The sequence below is a fragment of the Limulus polyphemus genome, unplaced genomic scaffold, assembly GCF_000517525.1.
Source record: "Limulus polyphemus unplaced genomic scaffold, Limulus_polyphemus-2.1.2 Scaffold3937, whole genome shotgun sequence".
Taxonomy (NCBI): Eukaryota; Metazoa; Arthropoda; class Merostomata; order Xiphosura; family Limulidae; genus Limulus; species Limulus polyphemus.
Window position 1 is genome coordinate 68411 of NW_013669547.1, and position 16215 is coordinate 84625.

General features: G+C 30.6%; 1 protein-coding gene across 1 annotated transcript in view; it reads right to left on the reverse strand.

The window, feature by feature from the left end:
• LOC106470313 (transmembrane protein 8A-like) overlaps positions 1-16215 on the reverse strand; it is a 44026-nt gene that overhangs the window by 20510 nt on the left and 7301 nt on the right. The window contains exons 3-6 of the mRNA XM_022398938.1: positions 13705-13918; positions 9328-9455; positions 3300-3586; positions 920-1206 (exon numbers count right to left, since the gene is read on the reverse strand). Of these exons, the coding sequence (XP_022254646.1) occupies positions 920-1206; positions 3300-3586; positions 9328-9455; positions 13705-13918 (916 nt within the window). The remainder of the gene's footprint in view (positions 1-919; positions 1207-3299; positions 3587-9327; positions 9456-13704; positions 13919-16215) is intronic.

Consider the following 16215-nt stretch of genomic DNA (forward strand, 5'->3'; position numbering starts at 1 on the left):
ATTACCTGTAGAATTAGAAGCCCTAGTTAAGTTATATTACCTGTAGAATTAGAAGCCCTAGTTAAGTTATATTACCTGTAGAATTAGAAGCCCTAGTTAAGTTATATTACTTGTAGAATTAGAAGCCCTAGTTAAGTTATTTTACCTGTAGAATTAGAAGCCCTAGTTAAGTCATATTACCGATAGAATTAGAAGCCCTAGTTAAGTCATATTACCTGTAGAATAAGAAGCCCTAGTTAAGTCATATTACCGATAGAATTAGAAGCCCTAGTTAAGTCATATTACCGATAGAATTAGAAGTCCTAGTTAAGTTATATTACCTGTAGAATTAGAAGCCCTAGTTAAGTTATATTACCTGTAGAATTAGATGTCCTAGTTAAGTTATATTACTTGTAGAATTAGAAGCCCTAGTTAAGTTATTTTACCTGTAGAATTAGAAGCCCTAGTTAAGTCATATTACCGATAGAATTAGAAGCCCTAGTTAAGTCATATTACCGATAGAATAAGAAGCTCTAGTTAAGTTATTTTACCTGTAGAATTAGAAGCCCTAGTTAAGTTATATTACCTGTAGAATTAGAAGCCCTAGTTAAGTCATATTAGCGATAGAATTAGAAGTCCTAATTAAGTTATATTACCTGTAGAATTAGAAGCCCTAGTTAAGTCATATTAGCGATAGAATTAGAAGCCCTAGTTAAGTTATATTACCTGTAGAATTAGATGTCCGAGTTAAGTTATATTACCTGCAGAATTAGAAGCCCTAGTTAAGTCATATTAGCGATAGAATTAGAAGCCCTAGTTAAGTTATATTACCTGTAGAATTAGATGTCCTAGTTAAGTTATATTACTTGTAGAATTAGAAGCCCTAGTTAAGTCATATTACCTGTAGAATTGGAAGTCTAATTAAGTTATATTCACTTACCTGCAACAAGAAAGAATCCACAAAGATCTGATTATGTTGAATACGAGCAAGAGGAACCACAGGAACACACGTACCACTAAGAAACTGTGAACTAGGCCCCATTACTTTGTTCCAAGCATCAGCTTTAAATCTGTACAAATCAATTCTGGTTTGAGGTTGTTCTCGACCAATTAGCCAGGCTAACATGGGGCTGATGGATTCCTCCCCATCATTCCTCTCGTGTGTTTTATTCCTTGAAACAGTGTGTGTGTTGAATCTAAGACTTGGATGAACCACAACAGAGCAAGCTAGATATATATATGACATATATTAGATTATGTCAATGAATATTATTATCAAACTATTCTCAACCTCAGAACACATCTGTGAAATGACTCTAACCATGAAAGCTAGTATATTTAATCAAGCTTCAAGTGATAAGTTATAAAATCTTTTAACACTTATACAGTTTCAAGTAGATATTTTATTATTACGAAATATAACTAATACATGCATGATCCTATTTAGAAACATCCAACTAAAGCAACTACTTCTAAAGGTAAACTAATGTTTAACTTTATCTGCCCAGGCATCATTTATTGCACACATCACGAGGTTTTAGTAGCTTACATTCAAAATTTTATTAAACTACTTTTTGTTTATGTCATAATAATTAGAATAGCATAAAATTGTCGCTAATAATCCATATTTTAATAGTATAAACTTTAAAATTCTTAATTTTATAAGGCAATATATTAAAAAATCTTACAATATCCCCCTAGTGTGAGAAAAATGACATTCTCTGTAGGCAACCCATCTTCTCTATTTTATTCACCACCCCTCCAATAAGTATGAAATTTAATGTAAATGCCTCACTATAAAACCATCATTGCTCAGACAAACCATAATTTTTATAGCTTTCAATTTTGTTTGGTTACAGAGCCATCGAACACAAAACCAGACCCCTCTTGCCATACCCACTTGTGACATCCTCTCTTTCAGGATTTATCATAGTTCTCTCTTAGGTTTAATTCGGTATTATCTATAACAAATAGAAAGCCAAGGTTTTCATCTATCAAATGATGTATTATATTACATTGTGCTCTGAACAGAGAATTGTCAATTTCTCTGTTAGTATAAGCTTCGTTCCCATGGGAAAGATAACAACAAGCTTGGATGAATTTGTAACAGCTCTTGTCGCATAGTTAGAAAGCCAGAACAATTGTGATAGTTAGAAGAAATTGTCTACTTTTTGATGTTATCATTCTATGTTTTTTGGGGCATTATTTAATTAAATAAAAATTATTTTTTGCATTACTACCATCAGTATAAAAAAGTAGGGTTAAGTAACATCAACAGTCAACAGCAAAATAAAATAATACAAGGGTAAGTACTTTGTCTTGTTTTTCATGTTTCTTCTTTATTTATTATTATAAAAGTAACCAAAATATAAAAATACAGATCTATAGGTTAATTAAGGTTAGATTAGGTAAAATAAACAATAATAATAATAATAATAATAGTATAATATAATAAATATATTTCACGAGCATGCACACATAATTTGATAGCGTAATGTGAGCTGCACATTCCCCAAGTGATTTACAACTTGTAATGGTGCAAATAGTAGTTAGACACAGTTCAAAGGGCAATAAAACAATAACATTTAATTATAATTAGATGTATACTGTTAAGAGTATAAAGCTACTTAGGATAAACAAATGTAGTTTCATGTTACAATTTGAAGTCATTCCAGAAAGAAAAAGAGGGTAATTTAGATTTTTTTTTTGGTTGTTAAGAGGTCAGTCAAGTTGACCAGCCTTGCATAAAGGTAGGGTAGAGAAAACAACAGGTAAAATATACAGTTTTAGTGAAAACAAACATTCAAAGTGTATTTAGAAGGTTTTAGTGATTACACAAATGAAATTTGAGATTTTTGAGATGAAAAAAGTATTTTTAATCTTAACATGAAAATCACTTTGCACATGGTCTATTCAAAACAAATACTCTATATATTCACAGACAAATCTTTTTTTAGTTTATCAAAAATACTTCAATAAAAAATATACTTTTTTGTATGTGAAAGACTTATAATGTTTACTGAAAGACTGTCAAGTTTCCTGAAGATATACACACTATATTAAAAGTTAGTAGTATCAAATCTATAAAGACTTTAAATGAGTACAATGAGGTCACATAGTCGGTTAAATTGACAGAGCCCATATGGAGAGAGTTAATGTACAACAAAAATTTTGTTAACTTCTTATGCTTACTTCACTGGCTTATGTAAATCTAAGTATGCTCTAACTTTAAATATTACTTTTATTTATCAAATGTACTTTAATTATACATAAAGAGTTGTGGTTATCAAGTTCATTTTTAAATGAAGTCAAATCCTTACTTTCAAACTTGACTGTAATTGTGTAAGTGGTCTTGAGCTGTGATACAACAGATAGGTAATAGTACGTGTCAAGCTGAGGCTGGGAAATAACATGAACAAATTCCTTCAGGTTCATGCCTGTAAAGTTCATATCATTGATTAGAGGAAAAGTGTGTGCACTAGCACCAAATCCAAGAATACAGGGTTGCACACTGCCAAAGTTGTATCCATCAGTTGTATTGGTATTCGCTAAAGAGCAACTAGAAATATGCAATTTCAACAGCCATATATCTTCAGGAACATACACCCTATAAAAAAAAAGATATCATTCTGTGAACTTCAAGAAATAACCAGTGATTATAACCACTTGATTTAGTGTTACAATTTACTACAGCTCAGAAATGACGAAATAGTTAAACTGTCATTGTTAATAGCCTATAAGATCACCTAAGTGTAATTAATAATTAATTACTTATTTCTTTCTTTTATTACTTAGATACTAATTACTAACTAGTTCTTATCCTACATTTCAGCTACTGGGGAGAACTGTTTTCTGTGTTGTTAGTGGCCAGGATTTGATCATTGGACTTCTCGATGGAAGTTTTGTGCATTATCCACTCGACTCATTACAATTTGAATCAATCAACTATTGAATGTTTCCAAGAGGGGTATCCAAGTCTTGCTGATTACTATGCTAGGTTGACTGAGTGAGTGTTTATAAGTTAGGTGGATGTAAAATGCTTCTTTTATCTTTCTTTCTTTTCTCTTGTGTAGTTCATATTTTATTTTTTCAGCCTTATTCCTTTTTATTATATGGTCTTCCTCTCTGGTATGATGGGCTAGGAGATCCGTATTACGAAGTCTTGTATGTCTATTCTGCTGAATTCAAACTTTTGTTTCTCCAATGTATTGGTATTCACAATCACAGAGAATGCTTTAAATGGTGTTTTACTTCTATATTTGGTCTTTAAGTCATTTGGTGTGTACTAGTTTGGTTGTATTACATTGTGAATTTTTAATACTGTTCTGACTTAACATTGTTTGCATAATTTTTGTGTTTTCAGAGAAATCCTGACATGAGGGAATATGGTTGTAAGTTTGTAATTGTCCTTCTGTTTATTCTCAGTGTTTACCTTTTTTATTTTCTTCTTTATTAAGTGTTCTGTGTATCCATTGTTAAGGATTGTTGCACGTGTAATGATGTGTTCTTCCATTTTGTAAGTTTCTTCAGTATTACAAATCTTGTTCATTCTGGTAGGCAATCTTTGATGCCTGCCTTTGCACTGTTAAGATTGTTTGATTTATAATCAAAGTATTTAGCTCACTTCTATCTGTGGATTTCCCATAAACCTCTGTGACATAGGAGTTATGTGTCATGCCCACGAACTGGAGTTTATTTATTTTCTATTTTCATTGTGAATTACTTGCAAGGTTTTGTCTGTTTAAGTAGTTTGTGAATTATTTAGTCAACGGGACTTATCTTCATGTTGGAAATAGCTTGTGTTGACACAGAAATTTGTTTGTTTTTTTAATTGTGTAGACTGTCAGTCGGATGTGTCCCTTAACCCTATAACCACAATCCCATTTTTAAAACCCTTCCTGCACATGTTACCGAGTAACATTCAAAAGTTAATTGAACCACTTTATTACCAATGTATTATAATGAAATTATTTTCAAGTACATTATAATTCAAAGTTTTATATTATCTAAGTTTTATTTCTTTATTTCAAAATAAACCTCTAAAATATTATCTAAAACTTGTTATCTCATTACTCACTCACAATTACAAAATCTCAACAGTAATAGCTGGTATAGAAAAAACTGTGAGTGCAATGTAAACCATGACGTGCAGACGTTCAAAGTACAGTATATAGGTAGTACATTCCAAGAACTTGTCCCATAGCAAACCATTGTAAAATTTCCTCACTTCAAGATAAGCCATTCCCACTTGCAAAGTAGAAGCATGTTGCTAAGTGACAGTTTTAACCTGAATGGTATGTTTATAATCAATAAAAGGAGCCAATTTCCCACTATGTTTTGTAACTAGGGCAGGGAAGTTAGACGATATTTGCGTGTTGCAGAGGAAGTAAAAAAAAGCTTAGTCCATTGCTTTTACTTTTATATTTTAGTTAAATACATATTATTTGTATTTGAAAATTCATATTTGAAAGGTTTAATGATCTGATAAATTTATTCTATGCCTTGCCTCACCAAACAATTGTTCACAAAGTTACAAGTGTAAACAAAATTTTGCTGGTTGTTAAACCGTCTCTGCTGATATTAACGTTCTATCATCCGCAGGCACCTGTTGATGTATGCTGAATAAATAATCAAAGATAAAGAACAGGAAAGGAAAGGAAAACAAAAAAAACTGTAAGTGAAAAGGTAAAGACATGAAATTATGCAGATGACCCATAGAAGATATTTTAGGATTATTCAATGAAGAGTTGAAAGGTATATATAAATTTCTATTTCTTAATTTTAAGCATTTCATTGCACTGTACGTTGATGACAATATAGTTAGTGATATGGTAGAAAAATGGAAAATAAAATATAAAAACACATTAGATATTACTTTAGCAAGTTCTAGAGATTATGTAAGTGAAATGTGAAAACTATAAGAAAATAAATAGTATTTTTATACTCAAAATGAATATCACTTTTCAGGTGAACTATTCAGAGTCTGAGTGCATATAAGTACATTAAATAAGGAATTTTTATTAGAAATAGTAGAAAAAACAAATTAAGTATTTTCTCAAACTATATACTTTTATGGAAGTTCTTGTCAAGTTTTAAACAATTTTATCCACTGGTTTTATTACTGGAACAAAATTTAGTGAGAATAAAGTAACATGTTTAAGTATGAAGCACGTCGTCATTATCAGATTAATAGTTCTAACGTCTTCAATCTGTTGGCAGAGTATCTGTAGTGTGTCAGGGGTTGGTACATTAATGAAAAGGTTGGATAAGTAGAGGCTGATCATTGGATTTTGTGAAGTTAATATGATTGCTTTTATAATCCCACTAAAGTAATGAGTTCTTAACATGTTTTTTATATGAATGCAGGTCCAGTTGTGCTTTTTATATGAATGTGGGTATGCTTTTTATATAGATGTAGGTGTTGTTTCTATATGAATGCAGGAGTGTTGTTTATACTGATGCAGGTTCAGGTGTGGTTTTTATATGGGTTTAGGTCCAATTGTGGCTTTTATATGAATGCTGGTGTGGTTTTATATTGATGCAGGTGTGGGTATTATATGAATGTAGATGTGGTTTTTATATGAATGTAGATGTGGTTTTTATATGAATGCAGGTGTGGTTTTTATATGAATGCAGGTGTGGTTTTTATATGAATTTATGTGTGGTTTTATATGAATTTATGTGTGGTTTTATAATGATGCAGGCATGGTTTTTATATGAATGCAGGCATGGTTTTGATATTGATGCAGGTCCAGATGTGTTTTTATAATGGATGCAGGTCCAGGTATGGTTTTTATATGAATGTGAGTGTGGTTTTGATATTGATGCAGGTCCAGACGTTTTTTTAAATAATGGACGCAGGTCCAGGTGTGCTTTTTATATGAATGTGGGTGTGGTTTTGATATTGATGCAGGTCCAGATGTGTTTTTTGTAATAGAGACAGGTCCAGATGTAAATAATACATCTACAACATATCTGTCTAAAGATTGTCTTGATTAATCTCTGCAGTTTATTATGGGATGTTTGTGAATTTTGAGGTAAATCATAGATGTTAGGAATGGTGCTGGTGAGTACTATAGTTGTTTGACTCTGTTTGTTCCAAGTTCTTTGTGCAATTTTTTGAAGAATTGATTAATTTTCTTCTCTGTTAGCAGTTGATTAGATTATCTTCATGTAGTGGCAATTTTTGACTAGGGTTCAGATTATAATGTGGTATTCTTTTTTGTCCATGATTACAGTAGTATTTCCTTCATCTGCTGGAAAAATTGTTATGATGTTGTCTTTCTTCAATTTTCTGGGGGGACATTTTTTCTGATAGGTGGTGTTACAGCATGGTTTGCATTTCAAAGCTTTCTGGGCAGCTGACAATATTTTTATTCTGAATTCTTCTTTTTCTCCTTCTTGTAGGCTGCAAAATGCATCTTCTGTGATTGTAATTACATCTAAGGTGGGTGTACTGTTATATGTTGGAGCAAAGTATAATCCCTTACTTAGAACACTTTCTTCAAATTCTGTTAACGATCATTTAACTATAAGTTATTATAGTACATTTAAGAGTCTACAGGATTTAGTTTATCTGTTTTCTTTATTACACGTGTATATTTGTGTTGATGTTTCATTAGCTGAGCATAACTTGATAATTTCTGTTGTATTATCAATCTTCTGATATAGCTCATTAATGTTATGTTTATTTATATGACTATTGTGGAACATGGCTTCATTAAATTTCAGATTCAGTTTTTGACATCAAGGGGTGTTGATAGGTAACTTTTAAGTCCTTTAGAAATTATGCTGTTTACATTTATAGAGGAAGATGAGATGGTTAGTCATTTTAGCTATTTACAGCTAATTTTTTTCAAAATCCCTAAATTCCTTACAAAGTCCAGGGTCATACCTAGTCATTAATACTTACAGTAAGGTTATGGTAATTGGATCTCAGCCAACATAGAAAAGCCCTCAGCTTAGTGGCAAAGACATAAGAACTAGTTAGTAATTAGTAGCTAATTAATAAAAACAATTAACTCTTTAACATAATTAGAATTAGGCTACTAACAATGACAATGATTGATATCCTATCACTAACTTACCATAAATAATTACGTTAAACTATTTCACCAAAAATTACAAAGATTTCAGTTGTGACAATTGGCAATAGCCATCACCAAATGGCTCTTTACTTTAAATTGGAAAAGAAACCAAAAAACAATGGGATTCTTACTAATACGTAATTAAAGAACTAGCAAAATTTAATCAATAACCCAACACACACACAACCACTCCATTGATATGAAAAAACTCCATTCTTTGTATTTGATAAAATCAATTTCCTATAATTGGTTCAACTTGCTTATTTAAAAGTTTAATCCAGTTGGCAGAAACCCTGTACGCAGAAGAAATAAAAACAAGAAGGCTTACTCTGAAGGCTTCTTGTTTCTGTTTTCTTTTACATAGAATAATATATGAGGTAGAAAGTGTACCTTTCCAGTCCTTTTAACTTGTGCAGAGTGAAGCAAGGATATAGTTATAACTTGTGTGACAATGATTACTTTTAAAAAAAGTCAGTAAGAGATATTAGAATTATCACAACTTTATAAACAGTCAGTAAGAGATATTAGAATTATCACAACTTTATAAACAGTCAGTAAGAGATATTAGAATTATCACAACTTTATAAAAAGTCAGTAAGAGATATTAGAATTATCACAACTTTATAAAAAGTCAGTAAGGGATATTAGAATTATCACAACTTTATAAAAAATCGGTAAGAGATATTAGAATTATCACAACTTTACAAAAGTCAGTAAGAGTATTAGAATTATCACAACTTTATAAAAAATCGGTAAGAGATATTAGAATTATCACAACTTTATAAAAAGTCAGTAAGAGTATTAGAATTATCACAACTTTATAAAAAGTCAGTAAGAGTATTAGAATTATCACAACTTTATAAAAAGTCAGTAAGAGATATTAGAATTATCAGCAAACAACTGAGATATATCAATAAATCCTAAATATAAACACAACAATCCAAAAATTAATACAATTGAATCAGATCAAGTTGGAAGTGACTAAAAAAAAAGATATTTAATGTTTATTCACTAAAATACTAGTACTAAATTTTGGGCAAAGTATATATCAACAATTTGTTCTTGTTCCATTCAATAACATAATCAGTTTCTTCACACACAAACAGGTTTATTGGGACTACGTACAATTAATCTATACACTTTTTTTTCTAACTCTTTTAAATACAATTATTCAATTCTTGGAATTCTATGGAATTATCTTTATCTTTACAGTTAACCAATGAATTCTAGATTTCTTTTTTATGTAGGTATAAACACTTACTTGTACAGAAGCAGCTGAGAGGTTGCTTCCATCTCATGTGACACACCAGGATGTAGATGATGGACATTTGGCTCATGTTTCCAAGCTGCCATAGAAGCTAAGCTGTAATGGCACCGATGACTTATGCCCTAAAACATCAAACAATACCATCTCATGAAACTTTATTTTTCCTTAGGCCATTTAAGCAATGCTAATATTCTACAGTTAGAAAGATGAGAAAATGTTTCAAAATTTATAAAAACAAAGTACAGATAATATATATATAATTAATGGTTCAGAATATCAGTGAGTAAAAACTCCTGGAAGACAAATTTACAAAGCTGCTTATTAGGTCTGAGAAGTTATTTCACTAAAGTTAGGTTTAAAAAAAACGAAAGTTGGTCCAAACTCAGGAAGTTTCATCTTTTCTTTAAGTATTCTTTAATTAATTTCATACATTGTTGATTGACTATTGCTGTTTGATTATTATTCAGTATTTTTTATGTACTGTAATCAGAAAAGTTCTGTACATGAGGCGACTCGGATGTTGACGGAACTGCATCTCTTACATGTTGCACTTAGTTTCACAGGAACTTGTTTACGTAGAAAGATAAGAGCAGTACGGAAAATCATACAAGATTTATTAAGCTTTATGTTCAGAATAAAGGTGTCTCAAGCAATAAGAGAACAGAAAAACTCACACCTACAATAGTTCATAAAACAATTTCGATAAAGTATTTTGGATTTTCAAATACAGCTATAATTTTAGATCTTTTTCTAATTTTACATTATTCTATTCTTAAGATTTCCCTGTGTTACACAGCTGATTTAAAAGTGTAAAGAAATTTGATAAAATGAATAAATACAAACAACAATATGGTAATATTAATTTCAAAATAAATATTTTGGTAGATTTTGTTGTAATGCTAAGACTAGAGCTGGATCATTAGTGGTATTTGCTAACTGGTTAATAAACAGGCTTATTAATCAATTACATTTGATTAATTGTTTAATGCACCATGCCCCCAACAACTTATACAAGCAGAAAAAAAAGCCCAGTCTGTACCAAAGTCTTAACTTTCTTAACTACTGCATTATCCTAACATTATGTTAATTTTCCCGTTTTTTTGTATATTGATTTGTCTTTAAGTAATTTTGAATAACCCTTGATTTCATGTGATAGACCTCCTCTGAATATCACCATTTGTGCATTTGCAAACAACATTTTTGTCAAAAAAGTTTCCCACAAATGTTACAGACACTTCGTATATGGCAAATAAATCACTAATGTTGGCTAAATACCATCACAGAATTGCCATTGTTTGTTTTATCAAATGTGCAATAATCCCACACTGGTCTCATGTAAATCAAATAAACTGATAGTTAAATAATGTTATACTCTCACTATATTGTGTAATAATGTTTTTATTTAAAGAATATTACAATTACAAATAATAAAATAGCTAGTTGGATGATCTATTTATGTATGTTGCTTGAATAGGATAACCACAAAAACGATATTTAATAAAGATCTGTCATCACAATATTTTGTAATCATCTACCATACTTACTCAATAGTAAACTTATCTGATTGGATGACAATTTTATTTTATTTGGTGAACATAAAAAAACAACTCATGTTTACAAATATTGCAATACAATAAAACCATACTATAAGTATCAGAAATTAAAAAGACCATATTTAAATAAAGAACCAAACACCAACAAAATACTTTTATTAAGCCTTAAGCAATTTCTAGTCATGTGAATTCCTTGCTTCATAATGTATATATATATATATTCCTGTGTACAGGCAATCTACTTAAACCTGATGATGACAAAACCTTCTCCAAACGTTGTACATTTGTTACTTTGTGAAACTATTAATAAAGTTTTCTATTTTATCCATCTCTGAACTGTATAAACTTACCTACCTTATCTCAGATTATTGGATGTCTTCTCATTGAAAACTATTTCTGTAGCTTTCAAACAGATATAATTTAACACACAAAAAAATTTCACAACTAATGGAATGTTTAGAGAAACTATAAAAAAAGAAAACTCTTGAACCTATATATTTATTATACTAATACACAATAGTCTAATTCTTGCTCTATCCAATCATAATTAAACTTTCTTCGTAGCTGCTTTAAATGTTTTGTTTTATAAGTAAGTGATCAAACCACATATCAAGGTTTCAATCAAGGCCTGTACAAAAATTAATGGAAAATGCTTGAAAATCAAAAAATAAATAACATATTCACAAAGGGTGAAAGGTTCTTAGTGAAAATAAAGTTCCTCTTTTGAACTGGGTAGGAAAAGTAAAAATTGACAAGTATGTTCTTTTGTTTACAGGAAAACTCTTTGAAGCTATGTAGAAATTAAAATATTCTTTTTTCTTCACTAAGTGTCAGAATACAACAAAATATGGATTTTCAAATATTTTTGTGTTCATACTGCGTAAAACTTAGAATTAACATATAAAAAATATGTGAAAAGCTAGAGGAAGTACAAAATCTGTAACAACCTGAAAATAATATGATTATGAGTATTTCATAGATTTCTCTTTACAAGTTTTGACAAGATTACTGTATCAAACTACTGAATTTTTGTCGGTGAAAATAATCATATTACTTTGTGACACTTTAAAACAACAAATTTTAATATCTAAACTTTATCACTCTAAAAACATCAAAAAATAAAATACTTCTTAGAAAAATAACTAAGTTTGGCTATAGGCCTGCATCATGTGAAAATTATATGAATATTTCTTTCATTGTTCAAAATAAATTAATTTTTAAAAACACAGGCAAAAATCAATACATGATGTTTGACAACAATATTGATGTTCATAAAAAATAAAATAGAGAAATGTCAAAGATGTTATTATTTTTCTTACTTATAGCTACACCTTCTAGTACGTTTAGTAATAAAATCAATTGGAAAGCCTACTAAACCACTGAGTAGCTCAATTGTGTTATAATCTAATGATTTCAAAGCTTACATCTTTATTTCTAATAATGATTGATACGAGAATAAAAACAGTTAAAGGCAAACATTTCAAATTTTGTAATTAAAATTAAATAGTTAGAATTTTACTTCTAAGAAACTTATAAAATCACCTAAATTTATATTTTAGAGTTCATAAAAAGGATGTCTGTTTTAAACTTTAAGTCATCACTTATACTTGGACATTAACAGTATGAAAATACCATTCTTGTGAATGTTATTAGTTCCAAACAATAAAAAATTGATTTTGTAACAAATATATGTTATAAGAACTGCAGGTGTCCTAAGCAGTACCAATTTTGGTGAAAACAAAGCTCTACAATCTAGAGCATACACACACATTGTTAATTTTATAGTGTCTGGAAAAAGACAAATCACAAATATCATGACAAAATTTAATTGATTTTCATATTGTTGTAACTCCAGCTGTGTTGACGTTGACTACAGAAAAACTGAAGAAAGTTTTTACAGTAATTAATAGACTAATCAAATAAAACATTGACATATCTGATATAACTGGCTGTTTTTTATTAATTTCTGGAAAAAAACAGAGGGGGTTCAGCCCCCCTAAATCAGTGTATATACTTATACAGCATTAAATAATACAGTTATTGATTTCTGAAAACAATACGTGGAAGGGATGGGTTAAGAGTTTTAACCACCTTGATCCTCTTTCCCTAAACCTGCACTTGCTTATACAGCATAAAATAAGTTACTAGATCTAAAAAAAAAGAGGGGGGGGTTGCCCTCTGGACCCCTCCACTAGATTCACTCCTGTTTATACAACATTAAGTTATACAGTTATTAGTTTCTAGAACAAAAATGGAGGGAAATCTTTACCTCTTGGGCCCTTACCCTTGATATGCACCTGCTTATACAACATTAAAAAATACTGTTACAGTAACTTCACCTGTTAAAATAACCATAGATTTAGATTTTATTTAATACTTAGCCAGAGAGTTGGTAGTAGGTGCCATCAATCAGTTGCTTTCCCTACAGTCGGTGGTTCAAATTTAGTGATAAAGGAAGATAGCCTAAGTAGCTTTACAATAACAAAGAAATGATGACAAAACTAGTGCAAATGGGAATCAAACACGAAACCCTCAAATCACAAAGTATCTCCCCACACACATGACCATTAAATTTGTTTGTAGTTGAGCACATAGTTACACAATAGGCTATCTATGCTGTGCCCACCACAGGTATCAAAAGCTGGTTTCTAGTGTTATAGTGTTCAAAACAATGAATTCAGAATAAATATTATAACACTACAAGAAGATAGATATACATGGTATATTCACATACCACATTAGTTTGATCCCAGAGTACAAAGATGTTCATCTTATATTTTTAATGGATGACACCTAACCTAATTAACAGTGGTCTTACCTGTTGTTTAATTTCTTGATTCCAGCCTGGTATGAATGCAACAGCAAACCAGCTTCCTGGTAGGGGGTTTGAAAGGTGGAATTCAGGCATCTCGCTGGGCTGGACGGAAGTACGGGTGGTTAGGTGGTAAACCTGTTCTGTTGGCACAACCATGTGGTCTGGGAAGGAGGAATTATCTGGCGAAATGACAGGGTAGCTCCCATGTCTTAAGTAACTGCAAGTGTTTTAAAACATAAAATGCTAAAACTGTTGGTTTTACATATTTTACAAAATGCCATAGCATTACCATATAATCTGATCCACAATGATGTATACCATATTACTTTGATCCATAATGATGTATACCACATTACTTGATCCATAATGATGTGTACCACATTACTTTGTTCCATGATGATGTGTACCACATTACTTTGTTCCATCATGATGTGTACCACATTACTTTGTTCCATGATGATGTGTACCACATTACTTTGTTCCATGATGTGTACCACATTACTTTGTTCCATGATGATGTGTACCACATTACTTTGATCCATGATGATGTGTATCATATCATTCTTATTCATGACATCTACATATTAATTAGATCCATAATGATGCATGCCACATCAACTTGACCCATGCTTGTCTTTTAACTTGAAACAAACTGTGTAAAACAGTCCTCAATGATCTTTAAAGTTGCTGCAATTCTAAGAGCCCAAGAGTGAAAGTATAGTTGAATATTTTACAATATGTCAAATAAACTACATGTACCATATCCAGTGTTGATGAGGCATTTTGTCCAATACCAGGTCTCATCAGGCTAACTGGGATATGACAAATGTGATGGTGTCTAGGCAATATACATTTCATCAATTTTCATGAACACTGACTATTATGGTATGAGCCAGATTAAGCAAGTAACTGATCATCAGTGAAATTTAAGCAACAGTTAAGAAAGTGAGGATGGCCACAATTCATAGAATGTGTAAATAGTCCTTTAACCTTTGAAGTTGCTATGATTGTAAGAAAAGCGAGGATGGCCACAATTCATAGAATGTGTAAAATAGTCCTTTAACCTTTCAAGTTGCTATGATAGTAGTGATAGTAAAATAATGATTCACAAATTGTGAAGCCTTTTGTAACTCTTGAAGATGCTACAACATTAGGAAAACTATGGTTCACACTGTAAAAACAGTATCCTGTGACTTTTCATGATTCACACTGTAAAAACAGTATCCTGTGACCTTTCAAGTTGCTACAATAGTCGAAAAAATGAGAAATATCATGATTCACAGTCCTTTGTGACCCTTGAAGTTACTAGAATGGTCACAAAAGGAAGGCCATGAAGCCCCATGATAATACATTCATAATATAGTGTGTACTATTTAGCACATTCAAAAAAAATTATTTTTAAGCTTTATCGGGCAATATCTATCATTTCTTATTAACAATGATCATGCTGTGTTAATATGGATTTTGGCAAGAGCTAGACTATTTTATGGGTAATTAAAATTTTAAAAATAGCTTTCATGAAGAGATCTGAATCTGCTTGCCTTACACACACACAAACAGGTATTGTTTTTGTCTGTTTGAACATCTGACTGTTCTTTTCACTAGTAAGAAAAAAAATGACTTAAAACTCTTTGTTTGTTGTTAAACACAAAACTACACCAAGAGTACTAAAACCCAGTTTCTAGTGTTATAAGCCTTCAGACTTACCACTGAGGGGCATGACTTGAAACATGGTAGATAAAGTAAAAACTTTCTGATTAACAATATATCATTTTCTTGTGGGGCAAGCAATTTCAAATGTATTTCAATACAACTTTCTTTACTTTTATATTACATATTTTCAATATTTCTGTTTCCAGATGTGACTGGAAAACAGGAATATAAGAACAAAAACAAGATAACAAGTTACTCTACCCATCAAGGTCACCCCCTTACTTAGCAAAACAAGCAACCAAAAATATATCAATTTTGTAAAATTATATTTAACAAGTCTTTCCACAAACTATATTATGCTTGTTCTCCAATATGCTGGTACAGCAAGCTTGCAGCATAAAAGAAATTAGCTGTTGCAAAATATGAGCACTGTATTATCTTAACCATCACATTTATTACACAGATTATCTTGTAACTCAAATTTGTATCTCACTAATTCTCTGAGAAGTTGGTTGATAAGTTTTTAGATAATTGACAAAAATCTAGCTTATTTGTTCAATTAAAATTCTGTAATCTGGTCAAACTTCAAAACAAATTGTTAATAATTCAAACTTCCTAATGTGAGACCAAAAGACAATGAATGTATAAATTTCATTTACACAAATGGAGTCATTCAGCAAGCACATGAAAAAAAAATTATTATTTTTACACGTGACATATTTTCCCTATAATATTTGTGTAGTTATGTGGGTAGTAGTATATAAATAAAATAAATATGATTATTTTTAAATGTGACATATTTTCCCTATAATATTTGTATAGTTATGTGGGTAGTAGTATATAAATAAAATAAATATGATT